Source organism: Pan paniscus, chromosome 19 (assembly GCF_029289425.2).
Source record: "Pan paniscus chromosome 19, NHGRI_mPanPan1-v2.0_pri, whole genome shotgun sequence".
Taxonomy (NCBI): domain Eukaryota; kingdom Metazoa; phylum Chordata; class Mammalia; order Primates; family Hominidae; genus Pan; species Pan paniscus.
Window position 1 is genome coordinate 9,983,868 of NC_073268.2, and position 20,023 is coordinate 10,003,890.

The 20,023-nt window shown below is 49.2% G+C and overlaps 1 protein-coding gene across 2 annotated transcripts in view; it reads right to left on the reverse strand.

Annotated features, from left to right (window-relative positions):
• Positions 1 to 12,914: 12,914 nt before the first annotated feature.
• The window catches only part of METTL16 (methyltransferase 16, RNA N6-adenosine), a 94,635-nt gene continuing 87,526 nt past the window's right edge, over positions 12,915 to 20,023 (reverse strand). For both annotated transcript variants that reach the window (XM_003816864.7, XM_034941261.3), the window contains 2 exons: positions 17,580 to 17,753; positions 12,915 to 17,446 (listed from right to left, as the gene is read on the reverse strand). In XM_003816864.7, coding sequence (XP_003816912.1) covers positions 16,820 to 17,446; positions 17,580 to 17,753 — 801 coding nt within the window. In that variant the 3' untranslated portion in view covers positions 12,915 to 16,819. The remainder of the gene's footprint in view (positions 17,447 to 17,579; positions 17,754 to 20,023) is intronic.

Below are 20,023 nucleotides of genomic sequence, written 5' to 3' on the forward strand. Positions count from 1 at the left end.
TCTGATCTTTTCACATTTAATGCCCCAGCATCTAGAGCTGAGCATGCATAAGTCGCCACACACACAAATGTCCAGGTAGGTACCACTGATTTTGCTTATGATGAAGCTGGAGCAAAGGCGGATTAGAACGGAACAGCCCAGTTCTTCTCCATGGGATGAGTGCCCCTTTGCTGGCAGGGCCAGATCTGTGCTGGCTCCAACATTGCTTCCTTTAAGGTGTCTGCCACTTGCCACCAGTATGGTTGGGCCTGGCCCATTCTGCACAACTAGAGAAAATGGAAAATTCAAAGGCAATATAATATATAGGCGGCAGTGGAACAGGGACTCTAAACAGTATACAGACAGTCCCTGACTTGTGATGGTTTGACACAGGACTTTCCAAGTTTGCAATGGTTGTAAAAGTGATAATCTAGCGTGCGCTCAATTTGGGATGGGATTATGGCTGGTGAAACCCGTCCTAGGTGGAGCTGCATCTGTACATGCTAGTGACCTGAGTTAATGCTTTTGGGCAAGTTCTTATTTTGTGTGGGGTCAGCACCGTGGTGCACAGTGCTCCATCCAGCTGTCCCTTCCTGCTCTCCTCAGGTGGCCATGCACTCATACAGCCCTGGAGTTTCTGCTGAAGGCTGAGGTTTAATTTTTTACACTCTTCTTTGTCACTGGCCAACTCTATACCAGTAAGTAGGCACCTCTCTGAAAGGCAGTATTCTTAAGACACTGTTCGCTTCAGGGGTGAGGAAGCAGAAGGTAAGAGTAGAGTGAACACAGATTTGAATGCCAGCCTCTCCATTGCCCCCAATACTCCATCTGCTCCAGAGCTTAGTGGAGATGTTTGCTATTTAAAACAAACAGCCTTACTGGCTTCACATGATCATCTGTTTATTTGGGTCATGTGGGGACAGCAGCCAGGGGATGTTAGACAAAAACAAGGGTTTAGAAGGGAGGCTGCAGGCCAGGAGCGGTGGCTCACGCCTGTAATCCCAGCACTTTGGGAGGCCGAGGCGCGTGGATCACTTGAGGTCAGGAGTTCGAGACAATCCTGGCCAACGTGGTGTGGTGAAACCCTGTCTCTACTTTAAAAAAAAAAAAAAAAAAAAGGAAGAAAAAAAAATTAGCTGGGCGTGGTGGCAGGCGCCTGTAATCCCAGCTACTGGGGGTGGTTAAGGCAGGAGAGTCACTTGAACCCGGGAGGTGGAGGTTGCAGTGAGCTGAGATGACACCACTGCACTCCAGCCTGGGCCACAGAGAGAGACTCCGTCTAAAAAAAAAAAAAAAAAAGGGCGGGGGAGGCTGTTTTTGGGCCTATTGTTGCCTACAGGAGCCTGAAAATGGCCAAAAACAATACCTCATCAACCAAGCTTTCCCCAGTTGGGGAATGGACAGTGGGGGTGGGAGATACCTATAAATGGCGATGTGAGGGCATGAAAGAAGAGGGGAATGAATAGGAGGGCTGTTTAATATTTTAGCCCCAGCTTCCTGTTCCAAGGGGGTGGAGCCAGGATAGAAGCTGGCAAATGTACTCACTCAAGAGAAAGAGAAATAAGTCCTTTTGGTTTCAGCAGAAAGGTTAGCAGGTTTGGGGAATTATCCAAAGGCCAGCAATCTCTAAAAAGGTGTTCCTTAAGTTTCTTTTTCTTTTTTTCTTTTTTGAGATGGAGTCTCCCTCTGTCGCCCAGGCTGGAGTGCAGTGGTGTGATCTCGGCTCACTGCAACTTCTGCCTCCCGGGTTCAAGTTGATTCTCCTGCCTCAGCCTCCGGAGTAGCTGGGATTACAAGCATGCACCACCACGCCCGGCTGATTTTTGTATTTTTAGTAGAGACGGGGTTTCACCATGTTGGCCAGGCTGGTCTCAAACTCCTGACCTCAAGTGATCTGCCTGTCTTGGCCTCCCAAAGTGCTGGGATGACAGGCGTGAGCCACCGCGCCCGGCTGTTCCTTAAGTTTCTTCATGGCTTCTGGGTGCTTAGTACCTTTGAGCAGGAGAAAAGCTGGGCTGTCCATCACTGTGAGTTTCTCACGAGAGGGTTTCCGTTTTCAGTCTTCCTCCCCGAGTCTTGTGCACCCCACCTCCCAGTTCAGATTCCATTATGTCCTCCAATTTTTTAATCTTTTATTCTTTTTTTCACCAACCACAATAAGAAGCACCAATTCCCCACTTTTTTAATATGCTGAGCCAGAGACATCCCCTTAGTGGAACTGTCTTCCATCCCCCACCACTCACCTAACAAAGTATCAACTCCAAGAGCTATGACAATCAGTGCCCTGACTCCTACAAAGCCTGAGTCATGAGATGGGGGAAAGGGCGTGAAGCCAAAAGTACAGATGTTCACAGGAAATCCCAGAAGGTGTCCCAACCCTTCAAGCCTGATGTCTCATCTTTTGCAAGCAGCTAAGGAGCTTTTCACATACCATCATTAAAACAAGACCCATGGGCGGAAGCTGGCTGCAGGATGAAGAGGAAAAAACAGAAGACTAGTACACTCAAGACATACCAGACAAGATCCATTTCATAAATATTTATTGTGTGCCTGAGGTGCCAAGCACTAGGCTAGGTATGCTGTGGCCGAGGCCAGGGGACCTCTGGTAAGCCAGAGCGGGGCAAAAGGAAACAGAGCGGAACTCCACTCCACTGTGATCACTTGCAAAAGATTAGTTCTGCTGTTCGCCGCCCTGCTGGACGCAGCACCAGAGACAGGACGACACGAGGACCCAGAGGGCGCCGCCATGCTCATTTGAGAAGGTGCAGCCTCCGTGTCTGTGGGTCCGCACCCATGGAGGCAACTAACCGTGGATCAAAAATATTCAGGAAAAAAATAATGAAAAATATACAAGAAAAAATAATACAAATTTAAAAACCAACACAGCACAAGAACTATTTACACAGCATTTACATGGTATGAGGTATTTGAGTAGCGCAGAGATGAGTTAAAGGATACGTGAGGATGTGCATAGGTTACATGTAAGGGATTTGAGCATCATCCATGGACGGGTATTCGGGGGGGCTCCAGGAACCAATCCCCATTGGACAGTGAGAAGCAACTGTAATCCCGTTTTTCTATGTAGAGATAAAAAGAAATTCAGTGGATTTAAGGCTGGGCCAGTCAACTGAGCCTGATTCCCCCAGTCTGAATGATGAGCGGGACTCTGAATTCCTTTGACAGAGGTGGACCCATTCAATCATCAGTGAAATGGGGTCCCCAGAGCCCAAAGTTTCCACAGGACTCTTTACCTCCTTTCCCCACCCCAAGTGAGCTGTCAGAGGACCTCTCCTGAACTCACAGAACAGGCCCAATCAAGTTCCACCTCCCCATTCATGTCCTTTCCAGAAGCTGGGCGCGGTGGCTCACGCCCTAAGTTCCAGCTACGTGGGAGGCTGAGACAGGAGAATCGCCTGAGCCCAGGATTTCAAGGCCAGCCTGGGCAACATAGCAAGATACTGTCTCAAAAAAAAAAAAAAAATTGCAGCCTCACATGATGTCATAGCTGGAAGAGCTGGGATCACGGGGTCTGACCTCCCAAGAGAAGGTGTATCCAAGGTCACAAAGCTGCCAAGCATCAGCTGGGTTGAGAAGTGGCCTGGTCCTCCTCTTTGGCTGGCTGGGCCAGGCCTGGGGAAGTGCTATCAGTGTGGGGTGTTGAGTCCCTGAAAGCCTCCCAGAAGTGGGTGAAGATGGAGAGGGAACTCCACCCCTCCTCGTTAAAGACAGGAATAATCATTCACTTTGCTTAGTGCTACCCAATAAACAAGCTTAGTAGATAAGCGGGAAGACAGGGAAAGGGAATCAGACTTGGGATCCAGGAGCTCGCAGGACCCTGTTCTGCCCCAGGCCACTCAGGAATGGAGAGCTGCTAGCTGGACCTGGGTAGGTCACCATTACTCACTGGGGCTTTTGTCTGGCATGAAAGGTGACGGGAGAAAGGGGCAGATTTTTATCCAGGCAGCCACCGTGGGTGCGGACACTGAGTAATGAGGAAAGAAATGCAGTTCAGAAGCAAAGAGGGAGGAGCCAGGTCCTCTGAGCTCTTCTGAGAAACCAGAGCCCAGTCGAGCTCTGCAGCTAGAGTGGCAGCTGCGGATGACAGTGGGTCAGTAGCTTGGTGGGAGGAGGCTGACCCAGCGGAAAGGCACAGGAGACGGATGACGATGTCAGGGATTCCTTTAAAGGAAAAAAGAGGTGGCTTTATGACAGCAAAACTAATTCAGGTCAAGGGAGTGGGACTGGGCAGAAGTTATGAGTAAAGCCGGGTGGAGTCTTGCCACGGGAGTCAAGAGTCCGCTGGATCACGCAGGGGTGGGGACATGGTGATAGGGAAGGCACCTCCCAGGACCGACGGGCTGCAATGGGATCAGAGCCTCACACAAAGGACTAAGGTCTATATCCCAGCAGCCCCAGTTCACACCCAAATGCAAGGCTGTAGCATCAAGTCTTGAAAGCCCAAGAGATCAGCGGCCTATGCCAGGAATGAGGCTGTCTCTGGAGGCAAGGCCGAGAGCAGTGGCCGGTCACTGGCTGCACAGCCCAGAGCAGATACCACAGAGCCAGGGCTCAGCTCCAGGTGCACTATGAGATCTCTCCCCAAGGCCCCAGGGCCCACTGGGAAAGGACACACCACTGCTGCCCAGCCTGCTCCAGTCCCTGTGCCATCAGGGACACCTCAGTGGGGAGTGCTAGAGCTTCCCAGCCCCCTCTCTGATGAGTTACTCTGAAATAATGCTGAACCACTGGTAAAAGACAGGTCCTTAAACTTCACACCATACAGCAACGTAAATTCAAATGCTAAATGTAAAAAATAAAACCAAAATAGCCATAATAAAATATAGGAAAACATTTTTCAGCTCTAGGGTGGTGAAGGAGTTTCTACCCATAAAGGCAAACAAAGAAAATATAAAAGCACAGTGTGATAGATTTGATTACCTCTAAAAGCTATAAAAATAAAACAAAATCATCACTAAAGAAAAGAAAAAGGGGCCGGGCACAGTGGCTCATGCCTGTAATCCTAGCACTCTGGGAGGCCGAGGCAGGCGGATCACGTGAGGTTGGGAGTTCGAGACCAGCCTGGGCAACATGGTGAAACCCCCGTGTCTACTAAAAATACAAAAAAGTACCCGGGTGTGGTGGTACATGCGTGTAATCCCAGCTACTCTGGAGGCAGAGGCACAAGAATTGCTTGAACCCGGGAGGCGGAGGTTGCAGTGAGCCAAGATTGTGCCACTGCACTCCAGCCTGGGGCGGGGCTGGGGGGTATGGGGAGAAAGAGCGAGACTCTGCCTCAAAAAAAAAAAAAAAAAAAAAAAAAAAAAGGCCAGGCTCACGCTTGTAATCCCAGCACTTTGGGAGGCCGAGGTGGGCGGATCACGAGGTCAGGAGATCGAGACCATCCTGGCTAACACGGTGAAACTCCGTCTCTACTAAAAATACAAAAATTAGCCAGGCGTGGCGAGTGCCTGTAGTCCCAGCTACTCAGGAGGCTAAGGCAGGAGAATCACTTGAACCCAGGAGGCGGAGGTTGCAGTGAGCCGAGATCACACCACTGCTCTCCACCCTGGGCGACAGAGCGAGACTCCATCTCAGGAAAAAAAAAATCACAATGGGGCCAAGTGAAGTGGCTCACACCTGTAATCCCAGCACTTTGGGAGGCCGAGGCGGGTGGATCACGAGGTCAGGAGATCGAGATCATCCTGGCTAACACGGTGAAACCCCGTCTCTACTAAACAAAATACAAAAAATTAGTCGGGCGTGGTGACGGGCGCCTGTAGTCCCAGCTACTCGGGAGGCTGAGGCAGGAGAATGGCGTGAACCCGGGAGGCGGAGCTTGCAGTGAGCCGAGATCGCGCCACTGCACTCCAGCCCGGGCAACAGAGCGAGACTCTGTCTCAAAAAAAAAAAAAAGAAAAAGAAAAGAAAAAGGAAAGTGAAAACCAGAAAATCCAAATTTCCGACTAGTAACGGCTAGCTGAAGCAATGCTCACAATACTGACAGCATGTGAGGAAAACAGGGTTGCTACTATTAGCAGGGCTTGTCGCTGGGCAGTGTGGTTACCACTAATTTTTATTTGTACAAGTTTTCTGAAACATGTTAACTTTATAATAAGAAAAAAGTTATATTACTAAATGAAAAAGATTATAAAACACTAAGATACCATATGATCCATAATTTCTATGTAAAAAATATGCATATAAAATAGACAACAAAATGTAAAATAATTTGATTTGAATAGTAGAATTCTAGTGTTATTCAATATTTTCTAAAATTTTTCTCAGACAAGGTCTCACTCTGTCGCCCAGGCTGGAGTGCAGTGGTGTGCTCACAGCTCACTGCAGCCTTGACCTCCCTGGCTCAAGTGATCCTCCTACCTCAGCCTCCTGAGTATCTGGGACTACAGGCGTGCACCACCACACCCGACTAATTTTTGTATTTTTTGTAGAGATGGTGTTTCCCCATGTTACCCAGGCTGGTCTTGAACTCCTGAGGTCAAGCAATCCATCCACCTCAGCCTCCCAAAGTGCTAAGATTAAAGGTGTGAGCCACAGTGCCCAGCATTTCTAAATTTTTTATAATGAAAATGTACTGCTTTTTTTTTTTTTTGAGACGGAGTTTCACTCTTGTTGCCCAGGCTGGAGTGCAATGGCGTGATCTCGGCTCACCGTAGCCTCTGCCTCTTGGTTCAGGCAAGTCTCCTGCCTCAGCCTCCCAAGTTGGCTGAGATTACAGGCATGACGCACCATGCCCGGCTAATATTGTATTTTTAGTAGAGATGGGGTTTCTCCATGTTGGTCAGGCTGGTCTCAAACTCCCAACCTCAGGCGATCCGCCCGCCTCAGCCTCCCAAGGTGCTGGGATTACAGGCATGAGCCACTGCATCCGGCCTGTCCTGCTTTTTAAAAATAAAATTGCCGGGCGCGGTAGCTCACGCCTGTAATCCCAGCACTTTGGGAGGCCGAGGAGGGTGGATCATGAGGTCAGGAGATCGAGACCATCCTGGCTAACACGGTGAAACCCTGTCTCTACTAAAAATACAAAAAATTAGTCGGGTGTGGTGGCGGGCGCCTGTAGTCCCAGCTACTCGGGAGGCTGAGGCAGGAGAATGGCGTGAACCTGCGAGGCGGAGCTTGCAGTGAGCCAAGATCGCGCCACTGCACTCCAGCCTGTGCGACAGAGCGAGACTCGTCTCAAAAATAAATAAATAAATAAATAAAATAAAAATAAAATAAAATAAAATTGTCGGACTAAGAATTAAAAAAACCTGGCTGGGCGCAGTGGCTCACGCCTGTAATCCCAACACTTTGGGAGGCCGAGGTGGGCGGATCACGAGGTCAGGAGATCGAGACCATCCTGCCCAACATGGTAAAACCCCGACTCTACCAAAAATTCAAAAATTAGCTGGGTGTGGTGGTGTGCGCCTGTAGTCCTAGCTACTTGGGAGGCTGAGGCAGGAGAATCGCTTGAACCTGGAAGACAGAGGTTGCGGTGAGCCGAAATAGTGCCACTGCACTCCAGCCTGGCGACAGAGTGAGACCCCGTCTCAAAACAACACAACAACAACAACAAAACCTTGAAATTATCAAAGGGGGAAAATGCTGGCCTGTCCTGTATCAGAAAGGGCCTCCCATTTTTTGGGATCTCGCATCTCTTGATCTCAACCAACTCCCCTGCCTGTGGGATCTATTTCCCATCCTGCTCTTTCTTTGGAAAGCTTCCAGTTCACTCCCCAAACAAAGCAGATTTCATCTTGTTCTCTGCCCAAAATACCTAAATCTACTCTTTCTACTTCTTTACTCTGAAGCTCCCCGGAACTCGCTGAGGCCATTACAGAGCTCTATTGGGCTGGACTGGGGCGAGGTTTCTAAGGTGGAATTGGTGGGATTTAGTGGAAGACTTTACACCTGGTGGGAAAGGAGGGGGAAGAACAGAGATTTGTCCTCTGGAGAGCTGGGTGGATGGTGAGCAAGGCAACAGGAGAAGCAGGTGCAGACAATCAGAGGAGTTTCACACGGCCATGGGCCGGGGGGTGAGGAATGAGGACACTGCAAGTTCAGGATGGGTCTGGATCTGGGCACAATGAATGTATGAGGAGTGGTTGAAGAAACTGGCGTGGATGAGGTCAGCCAGCAGTGGGAGAAAGAACAAGCAGGCCCATGGGTAGACTCCTTCGGACTCCTCCCTTAAGAGGTGGGAAGGACCCTAAAACAGGGAAACAGGCAGCAAGCCGACCAGTAGCTCCAGTGAGAGGGTCGTGGAGGCAGGAAGACACAGGCAGTTCTACTCCTGGTGGCAGAAGTGGTCACTGACAAACGGTTTACCGCAAATTGTTTTTTTCTTTTTTTAATTTGAGACAAGGTCTTACTTTGTTACCTGGGTTGGAATGTAGCAGTACGATCTCGGCTCACTCTAGCCTTGACCTCTCTGGGCTCAAGCAATCCTCCCGCCTCAGCTCCCCCAAGTAGCTGGAACTACAGGTGCGCACCATCACACCCAGCTAATGTTTTCTATTTTTCATAGAGATGGGGTTTTGCCAAGCCCAGGCTGGTCTCGAACTCCTGGCCTCAAGCAGTCCACCAACCTCAGCCTCCCAAAGGTGCTAGGATTATAGGCTTGCGCCACCATGCCCAGCTGGTTTACATTTTTAATAAAATAATTAATTGTCAGGGTTCACAATTAAGCAAATTTCTCATAAATCTGGATTTCTGGCTTCCCTCAAAACATCAGAAGATCCAGCAACACTGGGCACCTATTTCAGCACAGCAATAACCAGGGGGAGCTGAACACAAGCCACTCCACTATATTTTTATTTTTAAATTTATTATTATTATTTTGAGACAGAGTCTCGCTGTGTCACCTAGGCTGGAGTGCAGTGGTGCTATCTTGGCTCACTGCAACCTCCACCTCCCGGGTTCAAGTGATTCTCCTGCCTCGGCCTTCCAAGTAGCTGGGATTACAGGCATGCGCCACCACACCCAGCTAATTTTTGTATTTTTAGTAGAGACGGGGTTTTGCCATGTTGGCCAGGCTGGTCTCGAACTCCTGACCTCAGGTGATCCGCCCTCCTCGGCCTCCAGAAGTGCTGGGATTCCAGGCTGAGCCGCCGCACCTGGCTGAGATGTTTCCTTTGAGAATGAAGAAGTCCTCATCTTTGCTAGTCCAGAGCTCTCACTGAATACGGCCAGAGTTTGCTCCATAAAGCCCCCAAATAAACCCACATTTGGGCAGCCGTGTGCGGTGGCTCACGCCTGGAATCCCAGCACTCTGGGAGGCCAAGGCAGGTGGATAACCTGAGGTTGGGAGTTCAAGACCAGCCTGGGCAACATGGTGAAACCCCGTCTTCTACTAAAAATACAAAAAATTAGCTGGGCATTGTGGCAGGTGCCTGTAGTCCCAGCTACTTGGGGAGACTGAGGCAGGAGAATCGCTTGAACCCCGGCAGAGGTTGCAGTGAGCTGAGATCACGCCTTTGCACTCCAGCCTGGGCAACAAGAGTGAAATTCTGTCTCAAAACAAAGAAGCCCACATTTGGCCTTGAAGGCAGGAATCTGGGACAAATATGTGTGAAGTAAGGATCCTGTGTCAGACCAGACAGGGACTCCCCTTTTCCCAGCAGGAGACACAGTTTCCAAATGGCCAGTCTCTGGGCACAGGCCCCTGCTCACCAGTGTCCCAGGAGGGGGCCTGCTCAGCAGTGCCCTCTGGGCCACATTCTCATTCTCTCTCTGGACAGCAGCAGCACAAGCTGCCATTTCCCTGGGGCCTGACTGGCTCCTCGAGCCAGCCAAGTGCCCCAGCTGGGAACTTCCTGGCTCTGGTTTTTAGATTCTGGGGCCACATTCCCTGAATGGGTCCACCAGATGGCAGGCAGCCTTTCCTCTTCCCAGATGACACTAGTTCACACACCCTGCCTGGGGAGGAGGCCTGGCTGTTTTTCTGGCAATTGCTACCTTCTCCAGGAAGCTCAAAAAGCACATCAGTTTTGTGTTGTTCTGTAAGTGAAATATCTGGAGCTGCCTTATTTAAAAAAAATAATTAAACCTCTCTTTCATTATACAATTATGTATTGCCAAAGAATAATTTACCTAATAATCAGTTATTTCCTATTGATTCTGGTCCAACATGTACTTTAACTAGACATTTTATTTTGCGCTTTCACTAACTACATAATTACCTGCACTACTGCCAAATACAAAGTTCTGTGAAGATTTGGTAGCATAATTTTTTTTTCTCATTCTGTCCCCCAGGCTGGAGCACAGTGGCGCGATCTCGGCTCACTGCAACCTCCGCCACCCGGGTTCAAGCGATTCTCCTGACTCAGCCTCCCAAGTAGCTGGGATTACAGGTGTGTGCCACCACGCCCGGCTAATTTTTGTATTTTTAGTAGAGACGGGTTTCACCATGTTGGCCAGGCTGGTCTCAAACTCCTGACCTCAGGTGATCCACCCGCCTCGGCCTCCCAAAGTGCTGGGATTACAGGCGTGAGCCACTGCGTCTGGCCCCAACATGTACTTTCACTAGATATTTTATTTTGCGCTTTCACTAACTACTTAATTATCTGCACTACTGCCAAATACAAAGTTGCATGAAGATTTGGTAGCACAAATGAAGAATTCTAAGTAATTCCACTGACTACATGTCACTCGTTCATCATAGGCTGGAAAATAATATTACCTTGAAGTGCTAAACTGTGAGGGTGAAAGATGCTTTTTTCCTTCCCCGTGTTGTATCACTGCAGCCCCCTCCCTAGAGGTGGGTCGGACGAGCCTGGAAGTACATTTCCACATGAAGTGCGGCACTTGCCATAGACTTTTGAGTTCCGGCACAAGATCCCAGTCTTGGCTTCTTGGACTTGAGTTCGAATCCCATTTCTATGACTGAGCTCCGTGGATAACCTTACAGCAAGTCACTGACACTCTCTGAGCTTCCCTTTCCTTCAGCCACCACCTAGGAACATCACACAGGCTGACAGGGTTACTAAATGAGACAGTGTGTGTGGAAGGTGGACCATCAATATTGGCCCCCGGTCCTCCCTCCATCTAAGTATGGGTTTTGCTCTTTGTCAACGGTGGTACTTTACACCTACAGACATACACGTGAGGTCTCGGCCTTTTCATCTGAGTCTACTGGTAGAAGGTTTTCTGAATGGAAATGGACAATTCAAAGAATCGGAAGAGGAGCAAGTGTTTCCACCCTCTGCTGAGATCTCAGTCCTTCTTGCACTTAAGCACTGCTCTAATTGTGAAGCGGCAATTCCTCATCTGTGGCACGAGGAAGACAAGGCTTAGTAAACGGACTTACCCTGTGCAAGGAATGGAACTGGACGGGAACCCAGGTCTGAACGTCGAAGTCTGTGCTCTTTCCTGCCTCTTGCTCCCCTAGGGTGAGTGGAAAAGAGTCTTGGGTTTACACCTGCCTGGCCCTCTCAGAGCACCGTTTGCAAGCCAGTTCTGCCAAGTCCGACTGTACTTTTCCTCTACCCCTTCTCCTTTCAGTTCCCCTGTGAGGGAAGCACCCACAATCTTCCTCTTCCCTAAGGAAACCCACGCTTCTGCTTGGATTGAGACCAGCAGACAGGCTACATCTCAAAGGGCACCTCGAGGGGCAAGGGCGTTCCGTAGTCACAACACAGTCCCTGGAGTACAAAGCACAGCCTCCACCAGGCAGCATTAGCTGCTCCAACCAGCAATTTAAAACACCAACCGCTGTTTTAGTCATTTGGCTGAGCCACAGCAGAGCATGTGAATGTCACAGAACAGAGCAGGAACGCCGGGGCACATGTGATGCCTGTCATCAGTGGGGCAGGCACCGTCCGGGCCTCTGATACTGCGCTGGCACTCACACCGAGAGCCGTGTACTCGGGATTACTAGAGAGGTTCAACACATCAGTGCTGCCCGCAGGAGGCAGGAGCCAATTCATTCTATTCAGCCTCTTCTGGGTTTTACCGAGGTTAGTGCCCGTTCAGCAAACCAAGTCTCCTGTGCACCAACTTCCCTAAAAAGGCCGTGACCCTTTCCTGAGGGGACCCCCTCTATCGCCATAAACCTGCTGCACCTTTGAAATGCTCCTTCTTCCAGAGGGCTCTTGACTTACTTTTCCCACCTGGCCCCTTCTCCTCCCATGTGCACAACTGCTGGGCGGCCACATCTGATCCTGTACCAGAAACATAAGGGGAGACGGGATCCTCCTTGAGCCCACACAGACCCCAGCGTTCTCCCCAGAAACGCCCCTTGTGAGAAGCAAGGCCGGCTAACCGACAGCATCTACACCACACAGAACCCTCACCTTCTGATATAAGCAACACACGACATGCATGGTAGCCAGCCAACCAGAGGAACCCCAAACAAGGGTCAACAACAGAACACTGAACCCAGCTGCTTTTTTTTTTTTTTTTGAGACTGAGTCTTACTCTTGCCCGGGCTGGAGTGCAGTGGCACGATCTTGGCTCACTGCAACCTCTGCCTCCCGGGTTCAAGCGATTCTCCTACCTCAGCCTCCTGAGTGGCTGGGATTACAGGCATACACCACCACGCCCAGCTCATTTTTGTATTTTTAGTAGAAACAGGGTTTCGCCATGTTGGTCAGGCTGGTCTTGAACTCCTGACCTTGTGATCCGCCCGCCTCTGCCTCCCAAAGTGCTGGGATGACAGGCGTGAGCCACCGTGCCCGGCCTTCTGAACCCAGCTGCTTTCTTGGAGATCTTGGTATTACTCTTGGCTTTTGGAAAGTTACTGTTTGAAGATCACTCAGCATTTCCCCTCCAGTATCTTAACTAGATATCAAGAAAAACTGGATCCAAAGGACTGGCCCAACCTGGATATATTCTAGAGTAGAAGGACAGCTGGAAACAATAGAAAAAACAGTCAGCTGGGACCATTAAAAAAACATTAAAAGGTCGAAAGGGATTATACCAGGTAAAGAGACCATGGCTAGTGTTTCTCTTTCTACTTTTATTTTTCAAATTTTATTTCTGTGAAAATGTATTTGTTTACATAAAAATACAAATCTGGGTAGCAACTGGGTATTTCAAGAAAACACCGTGGACAGACTTGTCTCCATTCCCACGGGGAAGTGAAGGCGCTTTGATAAAAGGGCCAAGGGTGCCCTCGTGTGGCCACGGAGGGAAATGCCGCGGCTTCAGCAGAAAGGAGGGGCTCCAGGAGCTGGTCGTGAAGTCATCAGCTCCCTTCTTTCAAAAGGCCTCGGATTTCCCACAGGCTTTTCCATCTTTTCCACTCCTTGCAGTTTTGTTATTCCTGTCAGAACTTAGAAGTTCGAGTGCTCACATGGTAAGCTTTGATTTCCATCGAGAGGAAAGGCTTTATGTTTTATAAAAAATATATACTAAAGTAATCTACACACGAAGCTTGGGATGAGTTGAAAGGGTACTGCCGAGCCGCGGCCCTGCCCAGGACACGCAGCAGAGGTCTGGAGTGGGGACAGTGCGGCCAGCATGTGTGGGGAAGGAACCAGGCTGACGGAGGCAAAGCAGATTCCGAAGAACAAAAGCAGCTTTAGTTTGCCTGGAAAACAGGCTCAACTTCTGTCTCCACTTCAGTTATCAGGAGACCAGAAGCCAATTCTAGGGACCAGAAGAGAATTTAGGGTCACACCACAAAGATTTAATTTCATACCAACCCAACAACATGAATGTGGCCTCCGGACACCGGGAGAGTAACACTCAAGATGATGACAGATGAGTCAATAACCCATTTCTTCAAAGCAAAACTTGCCCACCTGTACCAGAGGTATATGCTATGAAACAACACACAATTATAAAGCATATGCATGACCAAAACAATGCTTAGATGTCCTTTAAAAATATTTTCAATGTTCTCTCACTAGGTAGCCTAAGAAAATCTTCTCAGGGAAGGAAATGGAAACATCCAAATGCACAGAAGGCACTCGGCTCCAGACTGAAAGCTGGCCGGCTCACGGGTTCCTTTTTTTTTTTTTTTTTTTTGAGATAGTCCCACTTTGTCGCCCAGGCTGTAGTGCAGTGGCATTCTCAGCTCACTGCAACCTCCACCTCCCAGGTTCAAGCGAGTCTCCTGCCTCAGCCTCCCGAGTAGCTGGGATTACAGGCACGTGCTATCATGCCCAGCTAATTTTTGTATTTTGAGTAGAGACGGGGTTTCGCCATGTTGGCCAGGCTGGTCTCAAACTCCCGACCTCATGCGATGCGCCCATCTCAGCCTCACAGTGCTGGGATTACAGGCGTGAGCCACTGCGCCTGGCCACGGTCACGGATTTTTTAAAACTCTAAGGTCATTAGCTTGACATCTATAAAATCTCCTCCATGACATGAAGCCTTAAACCTAGGGACAGAAACACACTGAGACACAGAAACACCTTCTGTGCTTCAATACACAGAGCATCTCTGGAAATCCCTGCGACACAGGCTTAAAGGCCGGTGCTGTGCCTGAAAGACATTTTCAACAGGCAAGGAGTGTAAGCCAATACACTACTGTTACAACATGGACAAATACTTGTAAGATGTTAAATGAACAAAGGACCAGAATACAAAACTGAATACGCAGCATGAGGACAACCAAAGTTAAACCCACACACTCACACACCCCGTCTACAGAGAGACTAGAAAGGAACGCGCCAATGCCAAGAGTGGTTATGTTACAGAAGGTTGGGACTCGGGGTGATTTTGTTGTTTTGACTTTCATTTTTCCAAATCTTTAATGAGCATGTGCCACTCTTTCATAATGAAACAAGCAAACAATAAGTACTTACTACTTACTGAATGAATAGTTGCCACTTAAACAATTATCCTAAAATTATACCAATTTTAGGTTTGGGTCCAGCAAATGACTCAAATGTGATATTCACTCGAGGTAAGGACAGTGGGGTGGTGTGGGCTGGCACAGCAGAAAATTTCTAGACCAGGGGAATCCACGGTCCTGAACTGAGTCTTGGCTCTGTGTGACCCTGGGTATTGTTTTTTGCAGCCTGACACATGAATGCTTGGACTAGAATAATGATTCTTAATCCTTAGTGGGTTATTGACCCCTTTGTCTGTGTCTGAGGGTTCTGGGAACCCTCTCTCCAGGAAAAAAAAAACACACACACACACACACATGCTCACAGAGCTTTTAGAAGTAACTCTAGGAGGTATATGGACTCTCTGGAGGTCCACGGACCAGGTTAAGAACACTGGTCAGAGGTTGGGAGTAGTGGCTCACGGCTGTAATCCCAGCACTTTGGGAGGCCAAGGTGGACGGATCACCCGAGATCATGAGTTCGAGATTAGCCTGGCCAACATGGTGAAATCCCATCTCTACCAACAACACAAAATTAGCCAGGTGTGGTGGCACGCGCCTGTAATCCCAGCTACTTGGGAGGCTGAGGCAGGAGAATCGCTTGAACCCGGGAGGCGGGGGTTGCAGTGAGCTGAGATCGCACCACGGCACTCCAGCCTAGACAACAAGAGTGAAACTCCATCTCATAACAAACAATCAATCAAAAAGCCACTGGTCAGTATGCTGCCTTCTCCAGCTCCAGCTCCACAGCCAAGTTAAGGCACAGCAGTTCCGCTTCCTGTGTCTCTGCCGAGGGCCTGATCTAGCTGCTGCCAAGACATGCCAAGGTCACCAGCTTCCCGTCCTGACCAACAGCCACCTCTCAGAAGGCTGGCTTAACTACTCAGCCCCAGTCTTCTTAGCAGATGGCAAGGAGCTCTGGCAAAGATTTTAGTCTAAACAGAACCCTAGGCTGCTGATGCAACATCAAGCACAGCAAAAGGTCACCCCTTTCCGGGGGGACGGCTACTGAACCCTGGCATTCCAATTAGAAACGTGTTTTAAGGACACGGTTACTCCGGCCTCAGAACTCTCCAATGTGAGTAGGTAAGTACAGGGGGGATTACAAGTGAAGCCACAAAAAAACAGTATTTGATCAGCAACAAAATATCTGAGACTTTCTTAAGCTACCTACGGCACATACTATTTTGTTCTATTTCTCATTTCTATCATCAGCCGCTCACTCAGCTAACCCCAGGATTCAAATAGGACCGCTGGTTTTTAATTTGTGAATATTCTTATTTAAAAACAAAACAAGCTCTACTTCAGATGTCCAAACAAAAATCATACAGTAGTAAAACTGCTACAAAATGGTACTGTCAACAGGCTGGAGGTGGGGGTATGGGTGCCTTCTGTGTGCCTCAGTCACACCGGGGAGTTTTGCTTACCTAATTCTGCTTCTGAAATAAGCAACACCAAAACAGCCAGGTGTCAGGAATGTGCCATTTACCGGGTGGTCCCCAGACTCTGCTGCTCCTTCCCAGCATTACTAAGGTTTCTCTCCCAGATTCCCCACCACCCACCATACGGCTCCCTTTGTGGGATTGACGCAAGGTAGGCCCCATCTTGAAGAGTGACCTAGAACAGGGTACCAGGGCCTCCAGCTGGAGGCAGAGAGAGCCACCCCTCCTCAAGAAACACCCTTGGGTGACAGAGACAGCATGATATTCTAGGCAGTGCTGCCCAGCCCAGACTCCACAAACAACCCTTCTGACCTTGCAGAAGCAGTCCAGAGCTGAGGGGCCAGCTTGAGCCAGCTTGCAATCCCTCGGGAGTTTACTGAGGGCTTTCTGTTGTTACTGATGACCACAATTCCTCCTTGTAAATGACCACACTACGACTCCCTGTAACTCAAAAAGTGGGAAGGAGGCAGGGGAAGGTGGGGGACAGATTCATAGGTTTTTGTTTTCGAAGATAATTCCACATCGTGCTACTAATGGGCCGCTGGTAGGATTCCTCTTGCCACCCCACAGGCCACTCCAAAGCAAGTTACTATCAACACGTTTCCAACTGTGCAGGAGGTTTCTAGTTAACTGCAACAAGCCTGAAAATTTGGTTACGTATGTAGGTGCAAAGCTGGTTCATCAGATCCCTGTTCTGGCCCTCAACCCAGTGCATCTCCACTAAGGCATCGTCCACCTCCTTCTTAACGTTTATCAAACACTTAAACAGGTACTGTCCGGCCACTCCTGGGAGACGTTTCCCCCTTTCAGCCACTGGGCTGCCGAACTGCTCAGAAGCCTCTTGGTCCTGGGCTCCGTTGCTAGAGCCTTGACAACTTTCCAAAACCTCCACCCCTCCCTTTTCCTCACTCCTTTCATCCTCCGTGGGTTCCGGGTTTTCCTCCCGGGACAGGGACTCCTGGCTCGGGCACGGGCCCTCCACAGCGGCAGCCTCGCCTTCCCGCAGAGCAGGCCCACAGGGGGTCCTCTCCTGGGGGCCCCTGGCCAGTTCTTGGCTATTGCCAGACTCTTTGGGGGTGGCCTTTTTCTCTTCCAAGGCCTGAATGACGTCCTCAGGAGCTCGGGGAACTTCTCTCAGCTGTCTCACACGCTCTCTTTTCTTTCTCCTTAAATGAATCCAGGAGTTTTCTATGGCCGTTAGGAAAAGGCTGACTTCCTCTTTTCCACAGGGAACTCGTTTATGCTGGACCTGTTTGGAGGAAAAACAGAATTTTGTGGGAAATCACGTTTCCCCTCTCTCCAAACTCTCAATAAAAAAAAAAGAAAAAAGAAAAAAGAGAAGGATCATTATGAGTACTTCGTCAATATGGTTAAGCAGGTACCTTCAAATCAGTGAGAATTTTTTCAATCCATGTCGTGACAACGACTATGCCTTCCGCCGTCTCCGAGCGCAGAGGTGATGCTTTGAGGGATAATTCCTTCATCACGGACGCCAGCACCACGAATGTAATGGGTTTCCTCGGTTTCTCTAATTTTCTTCGCTTACTTGGTGGTGACTGCAAGAAAAAGGAAGCATAGAAAAGAGGAGAAAGTTATCCGAATAATTAAACCTCATGCATTGTAATGAACTCAGAGAAAATTTCCACAACTTCTGCTACCAATCATAGAGCACTGAAAACACAAAGGGTTTTGTGTGTGTTATTTCCAGCACTTAAAACAACCCTGCAAGGTGCAGTCATTCACGCCTATAATCCCAGCACTTTGGGGGGCCATGGCAGGAGCATCACTTGAGCCCAGGAGTTTGAGATCAGCCCCAGCAACATAGTAAGACCTCCATCTCTAAAAAAATGTTTAAAACTAGTCAGCCACAATGGTGTATGCCTGTGGTCCCGGCTACTCCGAAAGCAGAGGAGGGAGGATCATTTGAGCCCAAGACTTCCAGGCTGCAGGGAGCTCTGATTGCGCCACCGCAATCTAGCCCAGGAAACGGGGTGAGACCCTGTCTCTTAAGAAAAAAAAATTTTTTTAATTAAAAAAATAAGAACCCCACAAGATAGTTTAGGCATCTCCAGGAAAACGAAGATACAGAAAGGCTATGTCACACAGCTCAAGGTCACACAGTAACTGCAGTTAGGACTGAACGCCAAACCCACGTTCTTTCCAGCCTCACCACACTGCCTTTGTTCTGGCTATCAGATGTAACTCCTCCAACTGCTAAACGTCCTTCGTGTACCTGTGGTACCCAAAGCAGACCGGCACAATTATTTATTTCATGACAACTCGAGGACCCTGGGGGCACTGTGTTCTTGGCTGGAAAGAACTGCAGGGCAGAAACATCATCAACTTGTAGTTTGAGTTTATATTGGCTGAGGCTTGAGATAAAGCAGCCGGTGAACCACAGCCGTGAGATGACATGCGAGGAAGGATCAGGGCCACTAAGATCACGTGGGCAGAGGAGGAGGACTCCTGAATCGTGGCTGATGTCGGGACCAAGCCAGCGGCGAGCTAAGTACTGCCTTTTAGCTGGGGAGGGTGACACCGGCGCTGATGAGAAGACTGGATTTCAAAGCTGGTTCCAAGAAAATCACGACTGGCATCTTCCATTCTATCTCAAGCTGGGAAGGTGAATTATACCCTACCCACTAGAGGGACTCAAGTTCCACTTTAAAAACCAATGGCACCTGCCGGGCGTGGTGGCTCATGCTTGTAATCCTAGCACTCTGGGAGGCCGAAGCAGGCAGATCACTTGAGGTCAGGAGTTCAAGACCATCCTGGCCTACATGGTGAAACCCCGTGTCTACCAAAAATACAAAAATTAGCTGGGCATGGGGGCACGCACCTATAATCCCAGCTACTCGGGAGGCTGAGGCAGAAGAATTGCTTGAACCCAGGAGCCAAAGGTTGCAGTGAGCCGAGATTGTGCCACTGCACTCCAGTCTGGGCCTGGGCAACAAGAGTGAAACTCCGTTTTAGAAAAAAAAAAAACAAAACCAATGCCACCACTGTATTGAAAATTAATTTATTCATTTATTTATTTTTGAGATGGAATCTCACTCTGTCACTGGAGTGCAATGGCGCCATCTCGGCTCACTGCAAGCTCCACCTCCAGTTTCAAGCGATTCTCCTGCCTCAGCCTCCCGAGTACCTGGGACTGCGCCACCAAGCCCAGCCAATTTTTGTATTTTTAGTAGAGACGGGGTTTCACCATGTTGGCCAGGATGGTCTCGATCTCTTGACCTCATGATCCACCCACCTCGGCCTCCCAAAGTGCTGGGATTACAAGTGTGAGCCACCGTGTCCAGCCTGAAAATTTCTTTCTTTAAAGTAAAAACTTTAGGCTGGGTGTGGTGGCTTATGCCTGTAATCCCAGCACTTTCGGAGGCCGAGGCGGCCGGATGGATTGAGCTCAGGAGTTTGAGACCAGCCTGGCCAACATGGTGAAACCCCATCTCTAGTAAAAATACAAAAATTAGCCGGGTGTGGTGGGCCGCGCCTGTAATTCCAGCTACTCGGGAGGCTGAGGCAGGAGAATCACTTGAACCCAGGAGGTGCAGGTTGCAGTGAGATGAGATTGCGCCACTGCACTCCAGCCTGGGTGACAGAAGGAGACTGTGTCTCAAAAACAACAACAACAAAAAGGATAAAAAAGAAAAAACACCAAGTCAGGTTAGAAGATCTTTTTCTGCTAAAAGCAATCTGACGACTGCTACTGATCATTCCACTCGTACCTGGCCACACTGACAGCGCACACGCGCACACGCAGACACCACAGGTTCTGATTCCTGGGGGACACCTTCTAATAAGAACTAACCAGCGGCCTCACACT